This window comes from Talpa occidentalis, unplaced genomic scaffold (genome assembly GCF_014898055.3).
Source record: "Talpa occidentalis isolate TD23 unplaced genomic scaffold, MPIMG_talOcc4v2.1 talOcc4.16, whole genome shotgun sequence".
Classification (NCBI taxonomy): domain Eukaryota; kingdom Metazoa; phylum Chordata; class Mammalia; order Eulipotyphla; family Talpidae; genus Talpa; species Talpa occidentalis.
The window spans coordinates 72,685,005-72,712,948 of NW_023601653.1; the positions used below are offsets into that span (position 1 = coordinate 72,685,005).

At 50.9% G+C, this 27,944-nt stretch overlaps 2 protein-coding genes and 1 pseudogene across 2 annotated transcripts; 2 read left to right on the forward strand and 1 right to left on the reverse strand.

Annotated features, from left to right (window-relative positions):
* Positions 1 to 1,689: 1,689 nt before the first annotated feature.
* Positions 1,690 to 10,304, forward strand: NRIP2 (nuclear receptor interacting protein 2). The gene is made up of 6 exons (XM_037514554.2): positions 1,690 to 2,223; positions 6,742 to 6,894; positions 7,710 to 7,792; positions 8,121 to 8,239; positions 8,472 to 8,524; positions 8,779 to 10,304. Exons 1-6 carry the CDS (start codon positions 2,032 to 2,034, stop codon positions 8,869 to 8,871), a joined length of 693 nt encoding a protein of 230 aa, XP_037370451.1. The 5' UTR covers positions 1,690 to 2,031; the 3' UTR covers positions 8,872 to 10,304.
* On the forward strand, positions 5,433 to 6,683 carry LOC119248148 (mitochondrial import inner membrane translocase subunit TIM14-like; annotated as a pseudogene).
* On the reverse strand, positions 10,084 to 23,695 carry ITFG2 (integrin alpha FG-GAP repeat containing 2). The gene is made up of 12 exons (XM_037514553.2): positions 23,509 to 23,695; positions 18,491 to 18,586; positions 17,406 to 17,447; positions 17,075 to 17,246; positions 16,176 to 16,315; positions 15,311 to 15,459; positions 14,843 to 14,940; positions 14,627 to 14,680; positions 14,440 to 14,531; positions 13,584 to 13,701; positions 11,575 to 11,748; positions 10,084 to 11,482 (listed from the first exon to the last, which is right to left on the reverse strand). Exons 1-12 carry the CDS (start codon positions 23,602 to 23,604, stop codon positions 11,379 to 11,381), a joined length of 1,335 nt encoding a protein of 444 aa, XP_037370450.1. The 5' UTR covers positions 23,605 to 23,695; the 3' UTR covers positions 10,084 to 11,378.
* Between the last annotated feature and the right edge of the window lie 4,249 nt (positions 23,696 to 27,944).

The following is a 27,944-nucleotide window of genomic DNA, read 5'->3' on the forward strand; positions in this document are numbered from 1 at the left end:
TGTGTCCAAATCCTTTCTTCAATAAGCACACATAATTAGGTTCCACCCTACCAACCTCATCATAATTTGGTTGTCTTTATAAAGATCTCTCCAAACAAGGCCACCTTCTGAGGGCATAAAGTGCTAGGCGCTTAACACATGTATCTGGAGGGACACAATTCAACCCATAATTCTTAGTTAACTTCCTCATCTGTAAATGGAGATCATAATATAATTCATTCTCATATAATGATAGTGCCTACAAGGGGCTTGGTCCATAGAAGACCAGTGGCTATCTGGTTTATCTGAATATGCATGTGCCTTAGTGGTGTCTGGATCAGACGGCACCTCTAGGGAGCAGGGCTCAGGTGGGGTACTCAGTCTGAATGTTCAACACACAGAAGCAGGTGCTTTATCAATGCATCTTAATGATGGTGAAGATAAAAAGCTAGAAAGAAAAATCTGATGACAGATGACCAGGGCTATAAAAAGTCTGATACCCTGATTTGGAGAGGAAGTGACACCTGAGGAACCCCATACCTTGCTGATGGAATGCACATTAATATAAATGCTTCAGAGGGGGAAAATAACCTAAATTTCCTAAATGTGGTATAGTCACCTGGTGGAATACTACATAGCAGTTAAGGTGTATGAATTAAAGCTATGCATATCCTGGGGATTGATCTCACTAATAAAATACTAAGCAAAAAGTAAGATGCAGAAGAATATATAAAATGTATCAGACAAAAGTGAGTAACATATTGCCTAGGACTCTAGAAATGTACACTCATAGAGAATATAAACAGAAGTACAGAATGACAAACAAATTCAGAAGGGGGTGTTATCTGGGGAGAAAGAGAGTATATAGGGAGCTTCAGCTATATTTGTAACAGTTTATTTTTTTAACTAGGTGGTTAAGTCAAGGGTATTGGTTATTCTTTATAACTTTCTGTATGCTTGGATTATACATTTTTTAAAGATTTATTTATGCATACAAGAGCTGGGGTGTAGGCCAGAGGTATAGGAGGGTGAGAGGATTCACCAGAGATAAAGTGGGGAACAGAGCAGGCAGATCAACTGAAATACACTGCTAAGGGGAGCAGCGGGCGAGACAGGAGAGGTCTGTTGCGCCATGTGGGTCACCTCCCTGGCCGGGTAACGAACTCGTGCTGCAGTGGCTGCAGACAGCTTCATAGTGCTGAGGCTTAACCCTTTGTGCCACCAGGGATGGCCCCTATACAATTTTTTTTCAGTCAGCCAGGACTCAGGAAGGCTTATATAAAACTGGGCCCTACTTGGAAGATTCAGAGTTGCTCTTTCCACCCCCTGGGACTCAGAACCCAGAGTAAACTCCTGAAGATTCATCTAACATCGGTCACACTGACAGGCAGAGACCCAGAAAGGTGAAGCCCTTCCTGTCTCAGAGAAGAGAAGAGGAAAGGACTTTTGGATGCTGCCCCCCTCTGTTCTCAACTCCAAGTCCTTGGCTACAGAGAATCCCAGGTGGAAGAGTCTGGGTGGGTGCAGAGCAGACCAGTGCACACTCACATGCCTGCAGCCCACACACACACCAAACACGCAGGCAGGCTGCCGCCCACACATTCTGACACATGCTTCTGTCCAAATAACCTGGCACACAGGCAATCTGACAGTTTACAACACCGCTACCTACACCTCCTAATTGTGTGCGTGCCTGCACACACACACACACACACACACACACACACACACACACACCCTGACCAGGACCCCAGAGTTGGAGCCGCCGCAGAGCCTGCCAGCTGCAGGCCAGCCCTCCCTCTCTTCCAGTGCTGGGCTTTTCCAGCGGAGCCTCACTCCCTCTACTGCAATCTCTGGAAATTGGTGTCTGACGCTGCTGCTCTTGCACGTTATTTATTTATTTCCTCTTTTCCTCCCGCCGAGACCCTCCTGTCAAGAGACCGGGCCGCGGGAAGCTGCAGGGACACACACGGCAGCAGAGAGGACAGACAGGAGGCCCACTCAGAAGCCCCCACCCTGAACATCCAGATCATCAAGTCCCCCGAAGGGGCCATGAGCACCGGGCAGGAGGCCAGAAGAGAGGAGGGAGACTCCAGGAGGAGGGGACAGGAGGCAGAGCTTCGGGACCGAGCCCACCTGAGCCAGCAGCGCCGGCTCAAGCAGGCCACCCAGTTCCTGCACAAGGACTCAGCTGACCTGCTCCCCCTGGACAGCCTCAAGAGGCTCGGCACCTCCAAGGACTTGGTGAGGCAGCCCTCTCCCCTCCCCACCCCCCAAATCTCCCCAATCCTTTCTCTGCACCTCCCCATATCCTGAGGAGGGGGTGGTAAAGTGCAGACCCTAATCCTGCAGATCCCCCCCACCCCCATTCAGCTGCTAATGGGGGAGAGGTAGTCGATTCCCATGGCTTGGTGGCTCTGAGGTATGCTGTTCTCATTGCTCAGTTTCCCCTAAAGGGCTTGCAGGTTATCTGGGTGTGGTGGGGAGCTGCGTTGTTTAGGAAGAGAGGCTTCCAGGGACACAGGCGCCCTCTGGGGCAGTTGGAACAGCTGGGATGACTGGCAGGTTTCAGGGTACAACTTCTCTCCCCTCCCTAAACTGTAAATTCCCTCATACCAGGTCTGTCCACTCATTTGCTTCCCTCTCCCCCCGAGCCCCACCCCCCCAAAACCAAAGCATTAAAGGTGCCAGAGCACCGGGGCTCCCATATGGCTGGTGCCTGGGCCACCTGGTCTCTGTAAGCTCCCTCTCCTCCCTCAGAGGCAGGGGGCCCTTCTAGGCGCCTTTCCTTCCATCCCCCTGCAGCAGCTTTGGCCTCCAGCTGGCATGGGGGGTGGGGAGGACTAAGGAGGAGGTGAGAGGGTCAGGGGAAGCTGCATAGACGCTCTGAGAGACAGTGGTGGAGAGCATGGGCTTTGAAGCCACTTCACTTGGGTGTGGATCCTGGCTCTGCCACTTACTAGCTCAGGCGAGTTTCTTTATGTCTCGTGGCTTAGTTTCTTCCTCTGTTAAATGAGGTTAAATTAATAGCACCAAGCTCCCAGGGTGGTTGTGAGAGTTAGCTGAGCTAATACCAATAAAGGAGAGTTATCTGAGCTAATAGCACCTGGGTAGGAAAGAGTCTATGTAAACTCTAACTGTTGTTCCTCTGGCTACAGTTGCATTTAGTCTGGGAGAGAGAGCAAACTCTGAGGCCCCAGAGAATACAGTGATGAATCTGGCCTCTGGTTCAGAGACAAAAGGATGACTTTTGTAGAAAGGCCTGGAACAGCAGCTGGAGGGTCTGAGAGGAAGGCACTTGAACACACTGAGCAGACAAAGCCATTTCCACGCCCCAGGCGGCTCTAGCAGCTTCCTCGCCCAGGGAACTTGGAGGCAAGCACAGTTTTCACCGTCTTTCCTTTCTTCCTACCTTTCCACACTGCTCCCAAATGTCTACGCACCCCCAATCCCATGCCCCCCAAGGAATCCAGCCCATAGGCCCAGCAAATCCCTACTTCCATGTCAACAGCCCCCAAAGAAGAGTGGTCAGAGGAAGAAATCAACTCAGGGAACCACCAGGGACTTTTTTCTGTTTGCTTGGTCAAGAAGCAGGGATGCAACAGGGAAGCAGGCTCTGTGGCTTCCAGTGGCTAAGACCGTTGGCTCCCAGGGACTAGGACCCTGTGGGGACCATCCTCCATCTACCTGTTCCTAGAGAAGAAGGTCTATAAACACTGCCTTCCCAGAGTGGCAGATCCAACTTTCTGATGAAAGTCCTGGGCGCTTTTTACCCCTCACCTGTGCCTCAGGCCCTCCTGAATTGATCTCCAGCAGTTACCTGTGTTGCTTTGGGAGTGAAGACATAACAGGCTGGGAGCACCCATTGTTTTCTGCAAACAGCACGTTGGTGGGGGGACCTAAAACCTGTATCCATGGAAAAGAGGGAGGACGGGCTGGGAACCTCAGGGCCCCTCTTTCCGACCAGTCCCAGAGCTTGCTGCCTTTTTCCCAGAGCCTGATCTCCTGCTGGCAGCCTTGCTGGCAGGCAGCAGCCTCCAGGGTCTCATTAAACCATGGGTGGAAAAACAATCCCAGGCTCTGGAGGACAGAAGGGAGAAACACGTGTAGAGCCTGGAGGGCTACAGTCATTTTTCAGCAAGCACTTATTGAGTACCTACTGTATGCTGAGCCAAGTCCTGGGATAGAGGGCCTCCCTGGTGGCACAGGTGGTTGAGCGCAGCACTGTGAAGCTGTCTGCAGCCTCTGCAGTGCAGCCACAGAGACACCCACACGGTGTGGCAGACCTCTCCTGTATTTCAGTCACCCGCTGCTCCCCTCAGCAGTATATTTCAGTCAGTCTGCCTGCTCTGTTCCCCACTCTGTCTCTGGTGGATCCTCTCACCCTCCTGCACCTCTGGCCTGTACCCTGGTTCTTACATGCATGAATAAATAAATCTTTTTTTAAAAAAAGTCCTGGGATATAAAGATGAATGAGATATAGACCTGACCTCAAGGGGTCTCTAGGCTAACAGGGAGTGAAATCCACAAATATCTATGAGAAGCTTGACAAAGGCAGCTGCCCCAGCTTGGTGTAGGAGTGGAAGAGTACAAAGAGCTCAGTGAGGGCTTCCTGGAAGAGGTAAATCCTGCATTAATTGTAAGATATACATGAGATCCCAGACTTAAGATCAGAACCACTCTCCTGAGCAAAGTGTGTTGAGCTGGTTCTCTAGTCTGGCCTAGAGGAGTGAGAAAGAGGAATTTCAGGAAGGGGGTGAGCAGGAGCAAAGGCAAGAAGATGAGAAACAGCCCAGCAAGAGCAGTAGCAGCAGGGGCACTGGGACAGATGTGCAGAGTGGGGGGAGATAAGGCTGAAGACTGAGGTGGTGGTCACCTTACAAAATCTGGGCCCTACCACATGAGCTTGGAGAGGGGAGAGGGCTTTTTTTAATTTTTTTTTATTTTTGTGGGACCCTCGCTGGTGGCCGGGGAATGAACCGGCGCTGCAGAGGCTGCGGGCAGCTTCGCAGCCCAGTGCTCAACCACTGCGCCACTGGGGAGGCCCAGGGGGGAGGGCTTTGATGGCTTTTAAGCAGCAGAGTTAACATGACCAGTTTTATGTTTTACTTTGGTGCTTCCAGAACTTTAATGTGCACCTAGTCATGTGGGGAGTCTCCGATTCAGTAGGTTGCAAGTCTGCACCTCTAGCAGGCTTCCAAGGAACATGAAAGCTGCTGATGTGACATTCGGAGCAGCAAGAGTTTCAGATCATTGACGGCTCAGGTTCTTAGGGACATAGGGAGGATTCCAGTGACCCGGGAGGGCTGTGGTGAGTCTGGAATCAAGGTGGTAGCAGAAAGGAGGCATGTGGTCTGGACGGTTGGTACCCACTGATGGTGGCTACGTGGCTTTCTGGTGGAAGCAGGGAGTGTCAGCTGCTGCCTCTGGGCTGGGCCGAGCTGGAGCTGCGCTGACAGTGGAGGCAAGGCAGCTGACTGGAGCCATGGCCAGCACTGGGGTGGCAGTGGCTGGAGGGTGGCTGCTGCAGGATTCACAGGCTATTGTGTTTGGGATCCATGAAGCATATGGAGGCTCAGGTCAAACAAGTTTTTCCAGGTCTCCCCAAATCTGCCTCCAGGGGTGGCTAGTACAGAGGTGGGTTTGAGTCCAAAATCATGACATAAGCAGCAGTAATACTAGGCATGAATCCTGCTGCCAATAAAGGAAAATAAGAGCTGTTCATCTACAAGTGAAGCTTTTAACTCATCCCCCACACAAGGGAGGATCTCCTTAAATAGCAGCCAAAGCCAGGGAAGCCAAGGATTTATTAGAAAGTCAAGCTAGGGCCTCCCCGGTGGCGCAGCGGTTGAGCGCTGGGTTGCGAAGCTGCCCGCGGCCTCTGCGGTGCCAGTTCGATCCCCGGCTGCTCCCCGGCCACCGGAGAAGGGTCCCACATGGCGCGCAGACCCTCCTGTCACCCGCTGCTCCCCTCAGCAGTGTCCTTCGGTCCTTCTGCCTGCTCTGCTCCCCGCTCTGGCTCTGGTGAATTCTCTCACCCTCCCGCGCTTCTGACTGTACCCAGTGCTTGTATAAACAAAATAAACAAACAAACAAATAAATAAAACATGCCTCTATTTAAAAAAAAGTCAAGCTAAAGCAAATGTATGATGAATTTTAAGTTCTATTTATGTCTATGAGTAGAAAACATTTATAATAAAATGACTAAAACTGAAAAAAAGGAGGGAAGCAGACAACTATAAATTCAGAGGGCACAACTGGCAGAACTAGGACTGAAAAGGGGCGGGGTGGATACAGGGGAGAGGCGCTTTGAAGATTTTGATTTCTTCTTTTTTTTGTTTTTGCTACTTTGACGTCTCATCACACCATCAACCCTGAGATCTGTAACCCACTGAAGGATGAAGTCAAGGGGGGAGGGTGGGAACAGGGAGAAACGTGAAACAAAGTGTTGTAGACTTGAGAGAAAATGTTTATCAAACATAGTAGTATGTTCGACATAGTCCCATCAGCCAACAGACCCATCTAACCCAGAATGGCCCATACTCTTCCCATTGCGCTGCTGACCAACTTGGGGTTCCAGAGAAAGAGTCTTATTTGCTATTGCTATAATGATCTGACTGTTGTGTAAACACCTACCTTTCCGTTTTCCTTTAAGACTGGGGTGGCCTTTGGGGGAAATCCGGGACATCTTCGGTGGGGACTGAGCAACCTGTACACTTGGATTTACACTCATCTACCTTCATTGTTTTGTGATGGAGCCAGCAGCCGCACAGCGTGATCCAAAGACGCCTGGTGGAAGGAAACCAGAGTCGGCTTCAGGGCGAGACTCCCCTGGTGCAGGCCCCGATTCCTGGCCAGGAGGACAGGAGGAAGATGGGCAAGGCAGAGATTCCAGCTCTTCTGGTCAACTGCAAGGTGAGTGTCCCCCTGGCTTTCCTGAACACTCCTGCTCACCACCGCTCACTTTACACACTCACGTTCTTGCCTGGGCAGGGAGGGCAGCAGGAGAAGCAGCGTCTTCCCCTGCAGCCTGCACCTAAAATGGGTTCCTCCAGCTTCTTTACTCTGCTTCCAACCATCCTCCCTCCCTGCAGTTCACGCTGTCACTGCTACTTCTTCCTCTCCTCTATTGAAGTATAGTCTTCCAAGGTATATGGATCCTCCTCAGTGTGCTCCACGTACATGAAGATGTGTGCTCACGCAGGACGCCATCCTCCTGGATCGTGTTGATGATGGCCTTGTCACCTTGTCATTTAACCACCAACCCACACTGACCTGTCCCTCATCAATGCTGAGGTTCTTCTGCCTTTGCTCTGTCTCCCCTGCCTGCTCTCCCACCATTCTGTTTCTACATTTTCAAAACAAGATTTATATATTTATGCTTACAAGAGCTGGGGTACGGGCCAAAGGTGCAGTAAGTGAGAGGATTCACCAGAGACAGAGTGGGGGGCAGAACAGGTGAATCTACTGAAATACACTGCTGAGGGGAGCAGCGGGCGAGACAGGAGAGGTCTGCTGCGCCATGTGGGTAGCTCCCTGGCCAGGGATGAACTCATGCTGCAGTGGCTGCCGATAGCTTGATAATGCTAAGACTTAACCCCTGCTCTACCAGGGAGGCCCCCCTTCACTTACTTCATGAAAGAGAATCATCAAAGGGCCGGGAGAGGTGAGGGGTCCAACCCCGCTGCATTTTCCCAGGACTCACTGCACCCCCCGCCCCTCTGTCTCAGTGTCGGGACCAGGTGCTCAGGGTGGCCGTGGACACAGGCACCCAGCACAATCAGATCTCTGCTGGATGCCTCAGCCGCCTCGGGTAAGAGTGTGGCCCAACGGTGGAAGGGGGGTGTGGCTTCTTTTGGGGCAATGAAAATATTCTGAAATTAGACAGTGGTGATGGTGGCCCAACTCTGTGAGAGTCCTCAAAGCCACTGAACTATACTGTAAAAGAGAGACTTAGAGCATATGAACTCTATCTCAGTAAAGCTGTTATTAAGAGAGTGGATGAGGGTTCTGGAGGGAAGACTCCTGTCTAAGGATTGGGCTAAAGATTGGAACCCCAAATGTGGTGGGGAGGGCTATTAGCTGTATACTGGGGAGGAGGTGGGTAGTGTGGTGGCCCTAATCCTTGTTCCCTACCACAGGTTAGGGAAGAAGGGTCTAAAAGCCCCAGGGGACCTGGCACCTGAGCCCCCAACCCAGGTGGAGCAGCTGGAGCTCCAGCTGGGGCAGGAGATGGTGGCGTGCTCGGCCCAGGTGGTGGGTAAGTTTTCCCTGCAGTAGCCCACCTTCTCACCTCTTCGGCCTTCTTCTCCCCAGGGGGGTAAAGGCAGAGCCTTTCAGCCCTGCCATCACCAGAAAAGTACACCAAAGATGCTCTGCTTCTCCCCAATCTCTGTCAATATTCTTGACCTGCGGGTAGGGTGGGCAGAGAGTAGGGCAGCAGGCACCACCGGGGAACCCCCAATCTCTTCTTTTCCAAATGTTTCCTGCAGATGTTGAGAGTCCTGAATTCTGTCTTGGGCTGCAGACTCTGCTGTCTCTGAAGGTAAGGAGGCCAGTATACTCACACCCACACTTAGGGCCTGACCCAAAGGGCTGGGGAAAAGCAGGAGACACAGATGTGGAAGTGAGGTTCAGGTTCCCATGAGACATGGAGAGGGGCGATTTCACCTTTGCTTCCATACAGCTTCCTTATTTGCCCACCAGTGAGAAATAAGAGCTGGGTTCCCCCCCACAGGGGTCAAGAGCCAGGGGGAGGGGGCTGGGAGGTGAGCTCACATTTCCCCTCCACACCCACAGTGCTGCATTGACCTGGAACGCCGAGTGCTGCGGCTGCAGGCCCCGTTCCCAGAGCTGCCCTTCCTGCCTTTGTACCAAGAGCCTGGCCAGTGACTGCTGTTCCAGGCGGTCCCCAGGGGAAGGACCTTGCCTTCAGGAGAGCCCTGTGGGGTACAAGGGCATGTCTAGAGGCAGGTAGCTGGGGACTGTGTCTGTCCTGACCCTGCTGTCCCCGTCCCTCAGAGACCACATTCCTCTTTGCTTCTCTGCAACTGCCCGACGCCCAGGAGTTTTCACGAGAGAGGCCAAAGATCTCAGGGTTCTGGTGTCCCTGTTCTCCCTCACTCCCCCCCGAGAACAGCAGAGCCCAATCAGGGCTGCAGACAAGGACATATGCAAAATGGGGTTCCAGGCTGGGCTCTGGGCATGATGGGAACTGGCCTGCATCAAAGGCTGCAGCAGACTGCTGTTCTCTCCTTGCCCCCCAACTCCACCCCAAACTCCCCTGACAGCGCTGTGCCCACGTCTCTCACTTCGCCTCCTAGGGCTTACTAGACTGCCACACCTCATCCACTGGGGTCCTGGCCCTTCTGGTGTCTACCTTTCCGACTATGCCCATCCCCCACCACGGAGTAAAGAGAATTCAATCCACCTAGGAAAGTGAGTTGGAGGAGCCCCCAATGACCAGCCCCCCAGTCCGGGAGCTCCTTCATGTGTTACCTTTTCTGGGCTTCCAAACCTCTGAAGCCAGTTATTGATGGTCCCACTCAAACCTTGGCTAGCTCGCTGATATTTACTCCAGATATTTATCCTCCTCCACTTGTTTTTTCACCCGAGTCCCCCGACTTTGGGGGGTGTGTGGAAGGGTTCTGGGGAGAAGTGACTCCATAAGGATGGTGGTGTTATCAGTACGCACACTTGGATGAAACAGTATTCTTTCTTATTTCTAGAACTATCCATCATATTAGGCCTTTACCTCTGGGCCTTGGAGTTTGAGCTCATCTTGTTTTGGAATCAGTGGCTTTTCTATCCCCCACCAGGCTCTGTGCCAAAGCACACAACAAGGATTCTCCTTTGACTTCCCGGTAAAGAGGGGAATCCAAACCTTAAGGAACCAGATTCCCTGAGTGCCTCTCTGGCTGGTTTTTCTCTCAAGTCACGGATTAAGGGTAGAAGCCAGTCGTGTAACTAACCTGAACTAGGGAACTAGGATACTTGGGCTGCAAACCAAGTTGTGAGCCTGGGGTAGATCAGAGAACCAGGAGCTGCCCCGTGGCACGTGGCCTGGCCTTTCCCAGCTCACGCCCCTGCCCTCGCAGGGAAGGAGCGGGCCGCCCTATCACTCGTGGAAGAGTACCCTGGCCCCACACTGCCTTGCTCATGACCTTGGCTTTCCTGGGTCCCACCTGATTCGCTCCCTTCAGCCTCTGCTGCTTCTGTAACTGCAGATCCCGGGCCCAGTGGCGGGCCTTAGCTCAGCTGCTCTCCTTCTGAATAAACACCTGTTTCTCTACACCGATGTCCTCTGTCTGGCTCCCTGCTTATCAGGAGTTGAAGATCCCTTTGCCCTGATAGGAAATATGAATGTAGACCCCTCCCAGGTCAGGATTATTGAGAGGAGTGGCTTTCAAACATGTTTGGGCACCACTTAACAGCAGGAAAGAGTTTACACTGTAGGCACCACACACACACGTACGCACGCAACACCCAGCAGTGCTAACCTGCGCTGTGAGCAATACTCTGGTATCTTCCATTCTAATTTATTCTTTTCCATTCCATTTATTCAAAAAATGTTGATCACAGTCCACCAAAGAATTACAACCTATAACTTGAAAGACACTGATTTAGGGCACGCAGAATCAAGAGCAGAAGGTATAAAAGTGGTCCAATATCTGATCTGATGCTGTGGTCTGGTTCATAAACCGGCATCAGATTTTAAATGTCTCCTGTCTAACCATGAGGTGTTTTGAGAGGGAGATGGAAGCAAGGCCTGCGAAGCTGCATGGTACCTGAAGAACACGGCTACTGAGAATGTGCTGAGCTAGTGTCTTTGGTAATCATCTCAGGGTTGCTGGGAACACAGGAAGACCAGACTGTAAATTGTCTGTAAATTTTAATTGAAAAATCCCTCCAAGCCAAAGTTAGTTGTTTGTCATTCCAGTCAGAGCTGCTGATGCGGATGGCTTCTGTGCCACAGCGACGGTGCTCAGGAAGGGGTGGGGCCCTTACCTCACAGCTCTAGCAGCATCTAAGCCTGGTCTCCTAAGGGTGTCAGGGCCACACACTAGATCTGTATCCCCTCCTCACAAACAAGTCTGCCTTCTTGACAGAGGGAGTGGGAATTCTGGGCATAGGAATGTACCAGACGATGTGGAACAAGGTTGGGCAGACCTGCTGACGCGTTGGGTAAGGTACGCAAGGAAATGGGCAGAGGGCAACCTGTCTCGTCTTCCACCAAAAAGACCACGGGATCTAGAGTTGACAGTTCTTTAGTTGACCCCAGGGTCACTGCCATCCTGCCGTGCTCCTCTGTCATGCAGAGTCCCTATCCAACCAACAACACGGTACCTTGAAGGGTGGGGAGGTTCAAGGAATCTGCCTCAGCCAAGTGGCAAGCCCAGCTAGGTGGGATCCTGGGAGTTTGTGGAAGCACACTGTGCCAGCTGGTCTGGATGGTAGAGGGTTTGGTGAAGCAGTTTGCGGGCAGCTGGGAGGTCATCAGGATCTGAGGGCAAGAAAGGGACTGGTAAGAGGCCTCGGGTTTTCAGGGCACTGTGCCATCTGGCTCCCCTGGGCTGCAGTTCTGCCAGCACTCACCAACGCCCAGCTCCTCCAGCAGGCTCTGGTACTCTGGCTCGGCCTCCAGGAGTTTCAGCAGGTTGGTGGACTCCATCCGCTCCAGCTGCACCTCCCAGTACACGTAGATCTTCTGGTTGAACGTGACATACACGAGGCAGGGGCTGTTGCGGCCCTCTTTGCAGGCATATAGGCCTGGCGGCGTGGGTTGGGAGAGAAAGGTCGAGGAGTTTCAGTCCCAATGGTGGGAGGTCAGAACGTGATGCGGACATTAGAGTCAGCAATTCTGACCCTCCCACAGAAGTCAAGCAGAAAGCTAAAGGCCCTCTTTCTATTTCTGCTACTGGGAACTCAGTAAAATAAGTAAAACAGGGCCTCCCTGGTGGCGCAAGGGGTTAAGACAGCCTATGAAGCAATCTGCAGCCACTGCAGCACGAGTTCGATCCCCAGCCAGGGAAGTGACCCACATGGCGCAGACCTCTCCTGACTCCCCTGCTGCTTCTCTCAGCAGTATATTTCAGTCAGTCTGCTGGTTCTGTTCCCCACTCTGTCTCTGGTGAATCCTCTCACCCCCCACACCTCTGGCTTGCACCCAGCTCTTGCATACATAAATAAATAAATCTTAAAAAAAAAATAAGTAAAACAGTAAAATCTGGGCCCATCCCAGATAGGAAAGAATCATAGTAACAAAAACCAGACAGAAGAGCATCCAAAAAGGTGACACCAGTTGATTTTAGCAATCAGCTGGAGTAATGAAGGGCAGGGTTCCTAGTCCCTGGGGTAGATTAGCAAAACGTTATCAGAAACCAAGGCTTCTCTTGGGGGTCAAGCCCCCTTCAGAGGTGTACTCACCTCAGGACTCTGGAGTATGTACATCAGAGCACCAATTTCTATCACTTCAGTAACCAAACAAGCCCCTAATGACCCAAAAGAACTGCTTTCCAAGGTCCCGATTTGATACTAATAAGAAGGCTCTGGGGGCCTCCCTGGTGGCTCAAGGGGTTAAGCACCACACTATGAAGCAATCCATAGCCTCTGCAGCATAAGTTCGATCCCCGGCCGGCCAAGGAGCAGCCCACATGGTGCAGCAGATCTCTCCTGTCTTGCCCACTCCTCCCTTCAGCAGTGTATTTCAGTAGATCTGCCTGTTCTGTTCCCCACTCTGTCTCTGGTGAATCCTCTCATCCCTCCTCCCGCTGCATCTCTGGCCTGTACCCCAGCTCTTGTATGCATAAATAAATAAAATCTTTTTTTTTTTTTTTTAAAAGAAGGCTCTGGGGCCTCCCTGGAGGTGCAGTGGGTTGAACGCAACGCTGAGAGGCTGTCCGCAGCCTCTGCAGCGTGGGTTCAATTCCTGGCCGGCCAGGGAGATGCTGCATGGCGTGGCAGGCCTCTCCTGTCTCGCCCGCTACTCCCCTCAGCAGTGTATTTAAGTCAATCTGCCTGTTCTGTTCCCTGCTCTGTCTCTGGTGAATCCACTCATCCCCTGCATCTCTGGCCTTATACCCCAGTTCTTGTATGCATAAATAAATAAATCTTTAAAAAAATTTCAGAGATGGAGAACTCACTTTACTTCCTTTTTTTTTTTTTTTTTTTTTAAAGATTTATTTATTTATTTATACAAGCTCTGGGTACAGTCAGAAGCGCGGGAGGGTGAGAGAATTCACCAGAGCCAGAGCGGGGAGCAGAGCAGGCAGAGGGACCGAGGTACACTGCTGAGGGGAGCAACGGGCGGCAGGAGAGGTCTGCACGCAGGACCCTCCTCCGGTGGCCGGGGAGCAGCCAGGGATTGAACCAGCGCCGCAGAGGCTGCAGGCAGCTTCACAACCCAGCGCTCAACCTTTGCGCCACCAGGGAGGCCCTTACTTTACTTCTTTTTTAAAACTAATAATGGCAATCTAGTCCCCATCCATGATCCTTTAACAAAAAAGCTAGAGAACTCATTGATGCGTAAAGGCTTCTGCTAGGGACCCACCACGAGTGGAAATGAGAGGCAGATGAGGTTAGAGGGGCATGGGGCAGGGTCCCACCTGCGCAGAAGGCACGAATGTTCTCATCCACTTGGAAGCGGACAACGGTGCGGTTGTGGTCGATGATGTACGTCTGTCCGTCCCAAGCACAGGCCACTACCTCCTCATGCCCGTTACCCTGAAAAAGGGCAGAGAGAGGATGCAGGGGAGCAAGATCTAATGATGGGACCAGGTGAAATTTAAAGCAGCAGTGGACTTGGCTCTGGGAGCCAAGTAGCAGGTCAGGAAAGAAAACACCATGTGCTTCTTATCAAACTTCTCCCCCGCACCAGGCACCAAAGGAGGTAATCAAATGAGCCACCTCACTAATGCTCACAACAGGCCCCTGAAGCAGGAAACATCACTCCCAGGTTTATACTGAGGAAACTGCAGCTCATGGAAATAAAGTCGCTCCCCAAGGACACTCAGGGGGAGGCTGCAGGATCAGGACTCTGTCCCAGGCCTGTCCTAGCTGACTTCAAAGCCTCAAGCCTCTCCTAAACCACTGTGTGCACGGTGGCAGCAAAAAGGGAAGCCTCAGCTGCCATAGCCTTGGTAAAGACAGACCAGATAACAGACACCTGGTGTTGGGACTTCTAGACCCATCTAGGCCCTAAAAGTGACTGATTTCTCTTTGGGGTGCTTCCTTCTGCTGAAAGGTACTGAAACAAGAGGTTTCCCAGTAGGAGAATAGAGAATGATGGTAAGCCCCAAGGAGGCGGGGAAACAAACCCACTTCAGGTAGAACTAGACACGTCTAAACAGAGACTTCAGGGCAAAGAGTTGAGTGTGAAGTGAGAAGGGCCTGATTCAAAGCTCCTATCTCTGTGTGAAGAAGATAAGGACACCCTCACCCAACTCCAGGCTCTCCACCCACCGTGACATCCAATTTCTCTAGAGCGAAAAGCTGGTGATCCACCTGCACCGACCACAGCAGCTTGTCTGCGTCCTCCATCAGCTTGAGCGTCCCTGCAGGTGCAGATGCAGGTGGGGCAGTGGGCAGGACTCCTGAAGGGGCTCCATGAGCACACACCTCCCACCCAGGCATGACCCGGGGAACTCACCATCCAGGGTGCAGAGGGCAATGAGGCCGGAGCCACCGCTCTCAGGGCTATGGCCTGTGGAGGGACATAGGGACCAACAGAAGAAACTGAAGGGGGACTGAGATCAGAGCATGAGGGGGCGGCCAAGGGTAGGGACAGAGGGGTAGGACCCTGCACCTCCCCTCCCCTGGAATGCATGTCAGCCCTCAGCTCCCTCTCAGGCCCTATCAGCTTCACCTCGTTTGATGTTGCCCACGAGGTGAGTGGAGACATTCTTGTTGTGGATGCGGCCAGAGGTCTGGTGCAGCACGACATCTCGGGCCGCTGGGCTCTCCCTGCAGGCAGGAGGGTTAAGCAGGGACACAGGGACTCAGTTCCCTGGGAACTTTGTGGGCCCATCTGTAAGAGTTTCCAAGGTGTGAACCAGCTTGGAAAGATATTGCTGACCCTGTCCAGCCCATGTAGCAAACAGGAAAGAAAAGGAAGGAATGGCCGGTTAGAATCTAGGAAATCTGCAGCACGGGTTCGATTCCCAGCTGCTACAAGGTTAAAGCCCAGGGATTCCTGGGTCCCAAAATAATCTTTCATGAGACAAAGATGCTTGTGCTAGACCTCGCTACACAGCTCTGCCAGCCACAAGCCCATTCACAGCTGTGTGTACCTCGTTCCCATACACCCACACCATCCACAGGCTACACCCCTTACCTACTGCCCTCTGGGGTGCTCTCAGAGGTAGGGGGTTGCTCAGTGTCCTTGTTCCAGGTACACAGTAGGATTGCATAAGCACAGCCTGGCTGAGAAACCATCAGTTCAGGAACACCCAGGGGCCCTGGAGTCACTGACAGACTGTCCACCTGCACCAGAAAAAAGGTACATTAAACAGTGGGGTTCCACAGAGAACAGGGGAGACCTGGCGGAGTCCCAGGTTTAGAGGGCTCCTGCCCAGGTCACAGGGCTCCTGCCCGGTGCTACCCTCTCAACAGAGACCATCTGCTTCCATCTCTGCATGCCTCAACTGAGTCCCGATCCCATCACAGGGGATCCCGATCCCCTTCACCCCCACTTTATATGAGCCACCTTGCCTTATGTTCACAACAGCCCCCCAAAGCAGGAAACATCACTCCCAGTTTTATACCGAGGAAACTGCAGCTCATGGAAATAAAGTCGCTCCCCCTGACACTCAGCAGGGAGGCTGCAGGATCAGGACTCCATCCCAGGCCCATCCTACCTGACTTCAAACATCAAGCCTCTCCTAAACTACTGTGTGCACGGTGGCAGCAGGAAGGGAAGCCCCCCGCCAGCTGTGGATCCAGGGCCACAGCCTAGGTAAAGACAGAAAACAGATATCTGGTGTTGGGATGACTAACTCACTTCCACACCCTAAAAGTAACTTGTTTCACACACTCCATTCATGGCTCCGTCTTCCTCCCTCACTGCCGATTAGTAGCAATTTCCCCCAAGACCCAGATTTGAAATGATCTCCTGTTCTTTCTCAAGAGGGCAACTGTTCCTTCTTCCCACCTTGCACCCTGCCCCCTGGGCTCCCCAGGTCCCACACTTAGCCTCTCACCTGGCCCTCCAGCATCCACTTCTTGAGAGATACCAACTGCCCCGTGGGGTGATCAGTGCTCTCTCCCAGATCTTCCCAGCGGAAGGCACGTACCACGCGGTCCGTGTAACCTACCAGCAGCTCACAACGTCCGTCTCCGTCTGTGGATCCAGACAGTAAGATGAATTTGGAGCCAAATGTGTATTTGCCAGCTCGAATCCGACAAGCGTCCCCCTCCCCATGCCTCCGCTAACGCCAGCAGACCTGGTATTCTCTACTGTTGACTTCAGGCCCATTTGCTGTGCCTAGCCCCTGACACCTGCAGTCAGCTCCCTGCTCTGCTGCCCTTCCAGGCGCCTGTAACTCTCTCCCCACCTGTCGGCTCTGCAGGTGCTGTCACTTCTCCCCTGAGCTGCTTCTCTCAGATACACAAGACATCAGCTCCTGTCTGCACAGCTCACCCCTTGCCGCCTTCAATTCTGGAGCAAATGTCACCTTCTCAACAAGGACTTCCCTGACAACGCCACTGAGAAATGCTGTGACTGTCTAGACACCCTCTAATCCCTTTCCATGACTGACTGTCCCCGTGGTACTTATGCTTCTAATATGTCGTTTAATTTTCTTATAATGTTTATGTTGTATTTTCTGTCACTTTCTAGTAAAGAGCCAAGAGGGCTGAGATTTTTGTCTGTTTTATTCACTATTGCTATCCCAGGGCCTACAATGATGATTGGTTTATAATGGGAACTCAGCAATGAGACATTAAATGAACGAGAGCTCAGAAACTCAACATTAAATACCTAATAAATGCACAAGTGAATACTGACCAACCTGCCCCCCTCCATCACAATTCCCTTGAGCTGTGCTCTATTCCCCACTGACTCCTGCCCCCCACCGCCAGCAAAGGCAGCCATGCCCACCGATGTCGCTGATCAGCATGACCTTGGTGTTGGCAGGGATGTGCTGCTTGAAGATCGGCCGCTGCTCCTCTCCCATTAGTGTTTCATGGTGCCCAGAGGCATCCAGGGCCTTGGTGGGTGTTAGGTCACACAAGTGAAACCAGCCTTCAGCGCTCACCGCCACTACCAGGTTCTGGGAGAGATGGGCATGGGAGAGGTGGGAGGCAGGGAAGCCTGGGCACAAGCCCCAGCTGGAAGAGCATAGAGGTCGGGTCTGAAGCCTTTAACTTTCTACTGATTTCCACCTTGAGATAGGGAGTTCCACTGAGTCCAAGGACCCCAAAGGTCTTACCTTTCCTTTATTGCACACATCTCCAACCCCGACGCAAGTCAACTGCAAAAGAAGAAAGGGAGGCTCAAGGAGACACAGTGAGGGGCACCCGTCCTCCTACTGTGCGTGACGCAAGGAGGAGCGGGTTAGATAATTGCCATCACCTGCTATGGAGCCATCTGCCCTACCCTGACAGTCTGCATGTGTGTAGACTGCCCACAACCCACCCCTGTGCTGTCGGCTGGGTTTACCCAGACAGTCATGTGAAGACCCAAAGTAGTCAGGACAACGTGGGTTTAAAAAAAAACAAAACTCCATCTAATATAGTCAGACTATCCTATTTTAGATTTAGTCAAATTACGGGCCCTATTTTCTATGGTACTTTATAAGATCAGACAACTCAGGGGCCTCCCTGGTGGCGCAAGGGGTTAAGCACAGCACTATGAAGTTATCCGCAGCCTCTGCAGCAGTAATTTGATCACGACCAGCCAGGGAGCTACCCACATGGCGCAGAGACCTCTCCTGTCTCTCCCGCTGCTCCCCTCAGCAGTGTATTTCAGTCAATCTGCCTATTCTGCTCCCCACTGTCTCTGAATCCTCTGACCCACCACACCTCTGGCCTGCACCCCTGTTCTTGTATGCACAAATAAATAAATCTTTAAAAAGAAGTCAGACAACCCAGGCATTTTCCAAAATAGCGCCTTTCCATGAAGTCATTCCACATGCTAAAAAAAAAATAAGCCAACCATGTGTACATGTACATGTTTGTGTGCATGCATCATGCGGGTCTGTGTATGTTTGTGTTTCAATGTGTGTGCTGGTATGTCTGTGTGTGTATGTGTTTCTGTGTTACATGTGTTTGTGTCTATATGTGTGAATGTGTTTGTATGTGCATGTCTGTGTCTGTATGCATATCTGTGTGTGTGTGTGTGTGTGTGGAACAGATGGGAAAGCCTCTCTCTGAATCAAATGATTGGTGAACCAGTGACTGGCAAATTAGAAAACTCTGGTGAACTCTGGCTTGGGGCACACCCTTGATAGTTCCTGGACAGAGGCACCTCCCCCCGCCCCCCACCGCCTTGAGACCCAGGGAGTTGAATACTGACCATTCCCTGGCAGGAACAGGTGAACCATGGCCGGCTGTCATCATTCTTATACACGGACAGCTTTCCGTTGGTGTCGCCCACCACCAGCTCATTTAACTTCAAGTGGAGAGAGAAGAGGGTGTTAGGATGGAAACCTCCTGTTCCCTTCTGCCCATCCTGCGGAAGTCACAAGACCTCAACTTGTATCTTCGACGTTTTTGAAAATCTTTTGGAACCAACACAATCACAGCTCCCCAGTTTGTGTGTGTGTGTTGGGGCTAGGGGACGTTAGAGGATTGGGGCAATACAGAATCTAGGCCCATCCTAGAAAAGTTGGACATCTGAACAGCTCAGTGCCCTGCATGCCTGACTTGCGGCTCCTCTAATCTGTCTACCACAAATGGGCTGAAAATAACCCCACATATTTTTTTTTGGAGAATGTAATGTCAGAGCTCATATTTAATCAGGGGCCAAATAAAATGACGATGTTAGCTCTGGGGGAGGGGGGTCCTCCGTCCTCTAGCGGCAAACATAGAGGGATGGAAGTCCCCAGGGGACAGTAAGAAGGGGTAGCTGGGTGTCAGCCTCCCTGCTCTGTGCCTCTGGTGCCCCCAAGTGGCAGCCAAGCTCTCAAGAGGAGAGGCTCCCTGCATGGAGCCTCTTCTCCACTACGTGGGTCCATTTTCCCAGTGTCTCCCCAAGGCTGGCTGCCCTTTCTAGCAGCTAATGATGACAATGAGGTGGTTCCAAACCCAATTTCCACAAATAGTTCCATGATATCCCTGGAGTGGGGGTAGGACATCTAACACCCCTTACTGACCTCAAAAGAGAGGGAACTAATATCTCATTCCCAAGAGATTTAATTCTAAAGGTCACAAAGACAAGATAGATCAACAGTGAGGAAAAGTTAGCAACAAACTGGGATTTACTAATAATGATTAACTTGATTTGAATGTAGTATCTGTTATATTTTAATAGTTAGGGGAGGGCCTCCCAGGTAGCACAAGGGACTAAAGTCTCAGTGCTATGAAGCTATCACCAGCCACTGCAGCAAGAGTTTGACCCCTGGCCAGGGAGCTACCCACATGGTGCAGCTCCCCTCAGCAGTGTATTTCAGTCGGTCTGCCTGTTCTGCTCCCCACTCTGTCTCTGGTGAATCCTTTCACCCTCCACCGCACCTCTGGCCTACACCTTACCTCTTGCATGCACAAATAAATAAAATAAATCTTTGAAAAAATAGTTAGGGGAGTTTTGGTGTGATTATTAAAACATAAAACAAGTTTATTTACACAAAGCCCTCAGCACGTGAGGTTTCTATCACAGCTTCCCCTTGTGGGCTTCCAGACACATTCAGGAGCTAGGCTGAATAGCACAATTGAGTGGCAGTTGGCAGATTTGAATCCAGTTCAAATCCTGTTAAACTGTTTCATCTGTCAAACACAACAGTCTTTGAGGGGATGGCTCCCTCAAAGAAGGGTCCCCACCCTTCGTTTCGCCATCAACATGGATGGCATGTTGGGAATATACATCAGCACGCACAAGGACATCCATGAAGTGGGTTTCGAGAAGTGTAACCCCTGCACACTCAGAGATTCCTGGAAACTTGCCATGAAGGAGTCGGGCCCCCCAGATGCATGCACCGACTGCACTCAAAGCTGTCTGGATTAAAGGAGTGAGAACACCTCGGATGGTACCCATGTGTGGTTGTCCAGAAAATGCAATGAGGATGAAGGGTCAGCAGATGAGGTATACTTTGGTCATTCATGTACCTGTGACCACTTTCAAAAATTTGGTTAGTGGATGAGAATTAACCACCGACTGTCAAAGTTATAAAACTACAAACAAAACAAAACAACAACAACAAAAAAAAAAACCACCGAAAAAACAAACAAGGATAACAAGAGTATCTGCCTTATAAGGTTGTCACAAGAGCTGAGCTAATAGAGAAAAGCATTTAGGACACTGATTGGCACAGATGAGTAATAATACCAGGGAGTTTTTAGCCTCTGGTTAAACACCCCAGAGACTAGGGGACTAAGCATCTTTCACACTACCCATTTCATTCTTTTTTTAATATTTATTCCACAAATGCCGTAGTCCACAGCAGGCCCTTGGTGTTTACTTAACAGACAAAAAAGATTATTTAAAAGAAACAAAAAAATCAGAATGAAAGAGAATGCCCAGCCAGCCCTGCAGTTTTCAGGTAAAGCTGGACAACCCGCTTGGGGTACAAAGATAAATGGCACAGAATGCCTTCTGAGAGGTACCTCAAAAGTTTAATAGAATAAAAATCATAAAACAATGTGGCAAGTGTAGTGAGCAAACAGATGGGACTCAGCCAGGCAGAGAGGAAGGCGATGGCAGGCAGCCTGGAAAGAGACATTTCCTGGGCTGCCCAGCTTCTCTGTGGTGGGTCCTGGCCCCGCCTCTGGCCATCCCTCAGACACAGTACAGGGCACAGGCTGGAGACTGCAGCATGGGTCAGAAATGCTAAAGCGGGAAGGAGGTGAGGTCTTTCTGAGACCTGCTTCTGCCTTCTAAAGGCTTTCTTTCCTGGGGGTAGCAAGGTTTGCGGTGGAGTTTTGGGTAGTCTTAGAGGGTGTATATTCTTTTCTGGCTTCACTCTCTGACTTAGCAGGAAACAAACCCATTTCCAAGAAATTTAGGCTAATGGTTTAGTAGAATAAAACAAATCTATCTTCTGCCCCAAACCTCCATATGCCTTAGGAACCAATAATAAAATTTCTGTCCACACTCACATAGGCAGAGTGTATCATACTTGATCACTCACCAACTATCTCAACTTGCCCTCCTTTCAATTATATTTACCAGTACCAGGAAAAACCTTTCTCATCACTTTGACACACAAAATCATACTTGCTTTTCATAATAGTCCTTGTTTCTTCAACAAACATTTATGGAGTGCCTATTATGTGCCAGCACCATTCAAAGTGTTGGGAACACAGCAGTGAAAAAAAGATACAAAATTTCTGTCCTCATGGAGCTTATAATAATGTAGCTTCACCCTGAGTTAAAGAAAAGCAGCAGCAAGTACAATGTGCCTAATTGCAGAACTGAGTGTGTAACAGTGCACTTCACTTAGAAAAGCACAATTTCCCAAAATGCCGATGCTATAAAGCTATGGGGGTTAAAGGAAGCATTTCCTCCTTTTAAACAAAGAAAGGCAATCAGATAAAATGAAAAATAGCGCACATTAAAGTCACTTTGTTAATTTACTACTTAAAAATGCCTCCCTTGATTTTCTCATAAAATTGTACTGCAGGAATAGGAAGAAATGTGAAAATCCAGAGAACATAATACAATTTTATGAGACTAACTCTTCCACCCCAGAGGGGATGTAGCCAAAGGGACGCCTCATAAAAATACTTTCTCCATCACAGCACGACGGGAGTTGGCGGAGGATATTTTAGCATTTGTTTTATTTCCAAGGAAAAAGAGAACACAGAATAGTGAAGTAGTGAGGATGAGAACCAGGAAACAGAGTAGAAAGATGGGACAGAGGGTGGGAGAGCAGGGCAATAGGTGCTTTGCATCAGACCCATGAAATAAAGCAAATGAATGGAAAGATTAAGTCTGGAAAACAAGAGCTTCTCAGCCTTGAGCATGATGCTCCTCCACCCCCGAACCTTTTACATATTTTAAATCAACGCACTTCATTACATTTTGTGACTTGTGTGACTGTCACCCAATCTCATCATGAACTACCTGAGGGAGGAGACCATCGTGTTCACTTTTGAATTCCCAGAATGTAAGAGAGTCTTTGGCACAGTTCAATAAATACTAACAACGCTGGCACTCCCAGAGCGTTAACTCCGTGCACAAACATTTTTCTACCTGCTTGACCAGTGTTGGTTCATTTAGACAACGAGAAAAGGAACGAGTTCAGCAGAAGAAAAGGTAGATGGTAGATTTTTTTTTGGTAATTCAACACAGGGGGAGCGCTTTGGGGTTGCCCAGGTGTTAGGGAGAAATGATGTCCTGAGCTAATCCCATACAGGCTTTGTGGACTCCACTCCCAGTCCAGACTAAAGCCATCAGGACATTGGGAAAGACAAATCCCGTCACCACCAAAGGGAAGGTGGCTGGGACCTGAGGGTGGAGTTAAGCAGCCAGGTTGGGTATAAAAACCAAACACGTGGGCCTTGGGGGGACTCGCTGTTGCTGGCCTCCTGGCTTCACGGCTCCTGGCTCGCGGCCAGCTCTCAGAGCGCCATTTGGGATTCCTGATCGGCGGATCGGGTAGGACACATTTAAAACTTTGTCTCCCACTTTTCTCCCTGAGCTGTACATTTCCTCATTTCCCCTTCCCTTGTAAATAAACCTTTTATTAACCTTTCGCGTGTGCCTGCAGTAGAGCATGGATAAGTCCTTTTAAGCGCGCGGGGGAGGACCCACAGCCAGGCACCCCGTTTGGTATCGGGGCTGCCCTGTAACACAGGGTCTGTCAGGGAGTCGACTACCTGCTCGCCCACCGTGGAGCAGACGAACACTGACATGGGGCGGTGAGGGCATCGCTGGCCCCGGCCCGAGGGGCTCAGTCTACTAGCAGGGAGGCTGGCGGAGAGGCCCAGCGATCTGCTCCAGGGCAGCCTGTTCTGAGGTGCTGAGAGGTGACAGGTGACGTGATTTGAGGGGTGACGCCGCCGGAGCAGGCTGGACCGCAGAAGCAGTGAATCAGGAAATCCGACCACCACAGCGAGCAAGCTACCGAATTAGGGAGCGGGTCAGTTATCTAGTCCCCTAAAATAACGTGAGACCAAGGCACAGACTAACTCGCTCACGACGCGCAGGGAAAGTGACCCGACGAGCTCTTCCCGGCCCGCGCCAGCCGCCCGCGCCATCCACCCGCGCCAGCCGCCCGCGCAGCCCGCGCCGCGCATGCTCGCTGCGCACGCCGCACGCCGCGGGCGGCCACCCCGCTCCCCTGGCCCCGCCCCTCTCCCTGGCCCCGCCCCTCCGGCCCCGCCCCGGCGCTGCGCCGTCCCGGGCTGCGTCTCTCGCAGTGCGCATGCACTGACCGTATCGTTATCCACGTCTCCGAGACAGATTGCGTGCGGGAAGAGGCTCCCGCTAAACTCCAGGGCCACGCGCTGCACGTAGCTAACCGATCTCATCGCACTTCCAAGGGCCGAGGCGCCGGGGAGCCCGCCAGATGGCCCCCGAGCCCCTCCCGCCAGCCGCCCGAGCGGAAGGCCACCCAAAGCGGAAAGTGATGTCACCGCCGGCGCGTCCAATCCCGGCCTCGAGCAGGCGGGGCCTCGGGGCCCGGGGCGGGCTTACCGGCTCCTGATGTGAGTGACAGGGCCGCGGGCCACTCGTTTTTTCCAGGGGGCTGGAGCGCAAAGGTAGACTAGCTGTGACCCCGCCCATCGGTTCCCTTGGCAATGGGATCTCTAGGGCTCGACCTGATAACCTTGACCTCTTTTTTCAGATCACCCTAAGACTCATACTAATCGTCATAACTGACAGTTGTATGATTTCCAACAGTTTAAAAAAACTGCCCAGGGCCTCCCTGGTGGCGCAAGGGGTTTTGACACAGTACTATGAAGCAATCCGCAGCCTCCGCAGCACGAGTTCGATCCCCGGCCAGGGAGCAACCTACATGGCACAGCTGACCTCTCCTGTCTCGCCTGCTGCTCCCCTCAGCAGTGTGTTTCAATCAGTCTGTCTGTTCTGTTTCCCACTCTGTCTCTGGTGAATTCTTTCACCATCCACACCTCTGGCATGTACCCCAGTTTTTATATATGCATAAATAAATCTTTTTAAAAAATTAAAAAACTGCCCATTAGGAGTCACGAAAACAATTTAGTGACGATTAGAAAAATACCCAAAGTAGAACAGAAAATACCAGTGACTCGAATAGTAAGGTAAAGAAAAGTATTTTTTAATCATGTGGGTTTTGTGGTCAACAGTTTGAAAATCACTTGCCACAGAGCACATTTCACATGTATCATTTCATGTCATTGGCTTAATAATGCTATTAACTTGTATTACTATACCAGTTTTTTTGGACAAGGAAAACAGTTTCGGCAAGATTCAGTAACAAGGTGGAAAATGGAGGTGGGATTCAAATCAGGATTGTTTACTCCCAAATCCCAGGTCCTTTCTTTTACTACCATAGTTTCTAGCCTCAGGCTAGAGATCTGAGCTGCTGAGGTTACGGATCTGCTCAGCCTCCTTGAACCTGCCACCCCACCCTAAACCCTCCCCAGCCTAAAGCACTCGCCTCCCTCTCTCAGTGGCCTTACTCCATAACATAAATTGGACTCATCCATCATGGCTGGTCTTTTCATGTTGAATCAAGTCCAGTCTTCTTTGGGGTGCCTCATTAGTCAGGGCATCAAAACTACCATTTGTGACATCCTGCAGTTGTGCAATACATTTTTAGGTTTAGGTCTGCAGGCTCAGGCTGATCTTCACATTGACCTTTCAGGGGTCAACATTGTAAAAACACAGATATCTATCTTGCCTGGGGGTGTTGAACCTGGGACTGGTTTTTCTTACAAGTCCAAATAGAGTGGGAGAAGGCACTGGAAAGCAGGACTTTTTTGCTTGGGGGTAGGAAAGTGGGGTGGCACATTTTGTCCTAGGAGTCCCAATGGATCTGACAGAGTAATAACAGCACAGCAAGACAGCAAACAGGAGGCTGTCTAGGCAAATACTGGGGCCGCAGATACACTCGTTTCTGTTTCTGGTGGTGTACTGTGGGGTTGGCCTGGTTCATTCAAAGGTTCAGGGTCACACAGGCCTACCTGATGCTTTTATGTCACCCAGCTCGACCACATCTCTGTTCTCTCAAAAGCTAAGCTTCGGATTAGGTTTTAAGGGATGGGAAAACAAGACTTAAAAAGCGTGTTTAAGTGGAAAGTCAAATAGTTTTGGTTTCATTTCACTTTCTTCGGTTTTCTTTTTCCAGCCCTGAGTGTAGTTGCAAAATAATGAATTATCCAGGGCAAAGTAGATGACAATCACCCTGCTTCTGTCACCAAGTACCTTGGCCTAACCCAGTTCTCTGAAATCATATCCTGACCCAGCACTTCACAATGCTTGTCTTTTCTTCCTCAGCACTTGGGATTCTTGTTCTTGACTTTTCTGTGTCAAGGGGTGACTGTTTTTGTGTGTTACGTTAGTCATGAAGGTCATGTATCATCACAACTTGGATACCATGCATTCTGACTTGTCAGGAGAGCCAAGTCAAGAGAGAAAAGGAGGAAAGGTGTCTTCAAGGAATATGGCTGGATCAAGTCTTTCTACTCCTACACCTCTCCCCACCTTACATCAGTTACCTGAAATGCATGGAGTGTTGTTGCGTCCCATGAAGTGTAACACAGGATGAGGCCATTCAGAACCATGTGGCAGACCCCTGCTCCACAAGAACACATTTTTGTGTGTGTGTAGGGGGGGAGGGCCTCCCTCGCCAGTGGCCGGGGAACGAACCTGCGCTGCAGAGGCTGCGGGCAGCCTGGCAGCCAAGCGCTCAACCGCTGTGCCACCAGGGGAGGCCCAAGAACCCCTGTTCTTGGCCCTGGCACTTAGTATGGTTGGTGGGTCTCTACTGGCACCATCTAGAGCCTGCCTTGTTTAAGCCATGCACCCTTTCAGCATGGGTTTTGACTTGCTCCCCAGAACTGCCTAACTAGGTTATCTCCAGATTAGATGACATGGATATAGTTGTGTGGGTGGCTAATCCTTTACCACCCAGTCCAGCAATAGCATCAATAGAAACCTGCTAAAAGAGGAGGTGGGGTGAGGGATGTTATGTGGAATGGTTTCTAGGGAGTCTTTTTTTCTACTTCTTCTGAGTCCAGGATGTCCTGTCCAGGTTCTGTCTGCCTAGGATGCCCAGGTAAGAAATAGGACCTTTCAAGTACTTTCTACACACAAGGTTCAGAGCTACTCAGCATCCTGCAGGCAAGACTGGGGGCTTCCTCGTTCCCCTTCCCTCTCCAGTTCCCAGTGTGCCCTAACCCACTCAAGGTTCTGTAAGTCGTGAAGTCCAGAAACCTTTTTCTCGTATGTGCTTGACCTAGACCTCAGTGGAACAGCAGTGTGGGCAGCCTGCCCTAATAGTGTGGTGTTCAGAGCTGAGTCCCACCCCCTGCCCCAGGGGTTTGGCTGTATCAGGACCACAGCTCTGGGAACCTTTGATCCTAGATCTGTCAGGGTTGTTGTCTGTTCAAGACGACTGATTATGAACTGTCATGAGGAAATGACCTTACAATGCAGGGATGATGAAAACACTTTAATTTTTTTTTTTTTTAATAGAGGCATGTTTTTCTTCATTTGTTTGCTTGTTTGTTTTGTTTGTACATGCACTGGGTATATAGTCAGAAGCGCGGGAGGGTGAGAGAATTCACCAGAGCCAGAGCGAGGGGCAGAGCAGGCAGAAGGACCGAAGCACACTGCCGAGGGGAGCAGCGGGCGGCAGGAGAGGTCCGCGCGCCATGCGGGACCCTCCTCGGGTGGCCGGGGAGCAGCCGGGGATCGAACCGGCACCGCAGAGGCCGCGGGCAGCCTCGCAACCCAGCGCTCCACCGCTGCGCCACCGGGGAGGCCCGATGAAAACACTTTAAAAGACTAGAGGTAGTGGTTGCCCAACATTGCAACTGGCCTAAACGTCCCTGAATTGTTCACCCATGATGCTTAATTCTGTTAAATGAGTTCTCTTCAATAAAGAGGGGAACCATTTCAAATAGTGGGAGGAGCCTGGGGCTCTGAGGAACATTTGGACATGAGGGACGGTATGGCTGGACCTTCACTAGCCAAGAACTCCCCATAGTTCACTAAGGCATTGCTTTTACAGGACCATTCCTCCTCTTACACTGCCTCACAAATGGGGGTTCTTAGGGTTATTCACTGCACATCAAATATGTTCTTACTGATTCTTGGATTGTGTAACTGAGGACAATTAATACGTTCAAGTCATCTAAAGTTGGTGACTAGAAAACTACAGCCGTCAAATTGGTTGACAATTTGAACAAAAGTTTACCCTTTACTTAGAATATCTTCTCTTTATGTTGGCTTAACACGGTGCTGCCCTTAGCCCACTGTCATTCCCACTGAAGGGCCACTAGGCACTGAGGTTTCTGCATTCAGGAAGGGAAGATCAGTCGAGACAGGAGAGGTGTGAAAGATTATAAAAAGTGAATTTTTCCATCTTGCCTAGAATGTCTTTCACAGTTTCTCCAGTGGGAATGAAACGCACGGCTCACACCCAGCTCCAACCGAGGGGATGCAGCCAGTGGAGACAAATGTGTGCATACTGGTAAGGCAGGCTGGGCCAGACCTCCAGGGTTTTGTGGGTCGCAAGTGCCCTTCAGCTTACATGGGAAGTCATTGGAAGGGCTTAAGCAGGTGAAGATTGGGAAGTGAGGCGGTGTGGACTACAGGTGAGGCACCAGGCAGAGCCTTTTGTGTGGCGGAGAGGGGCTCTAGAAAGAAGGGAGAATTTATA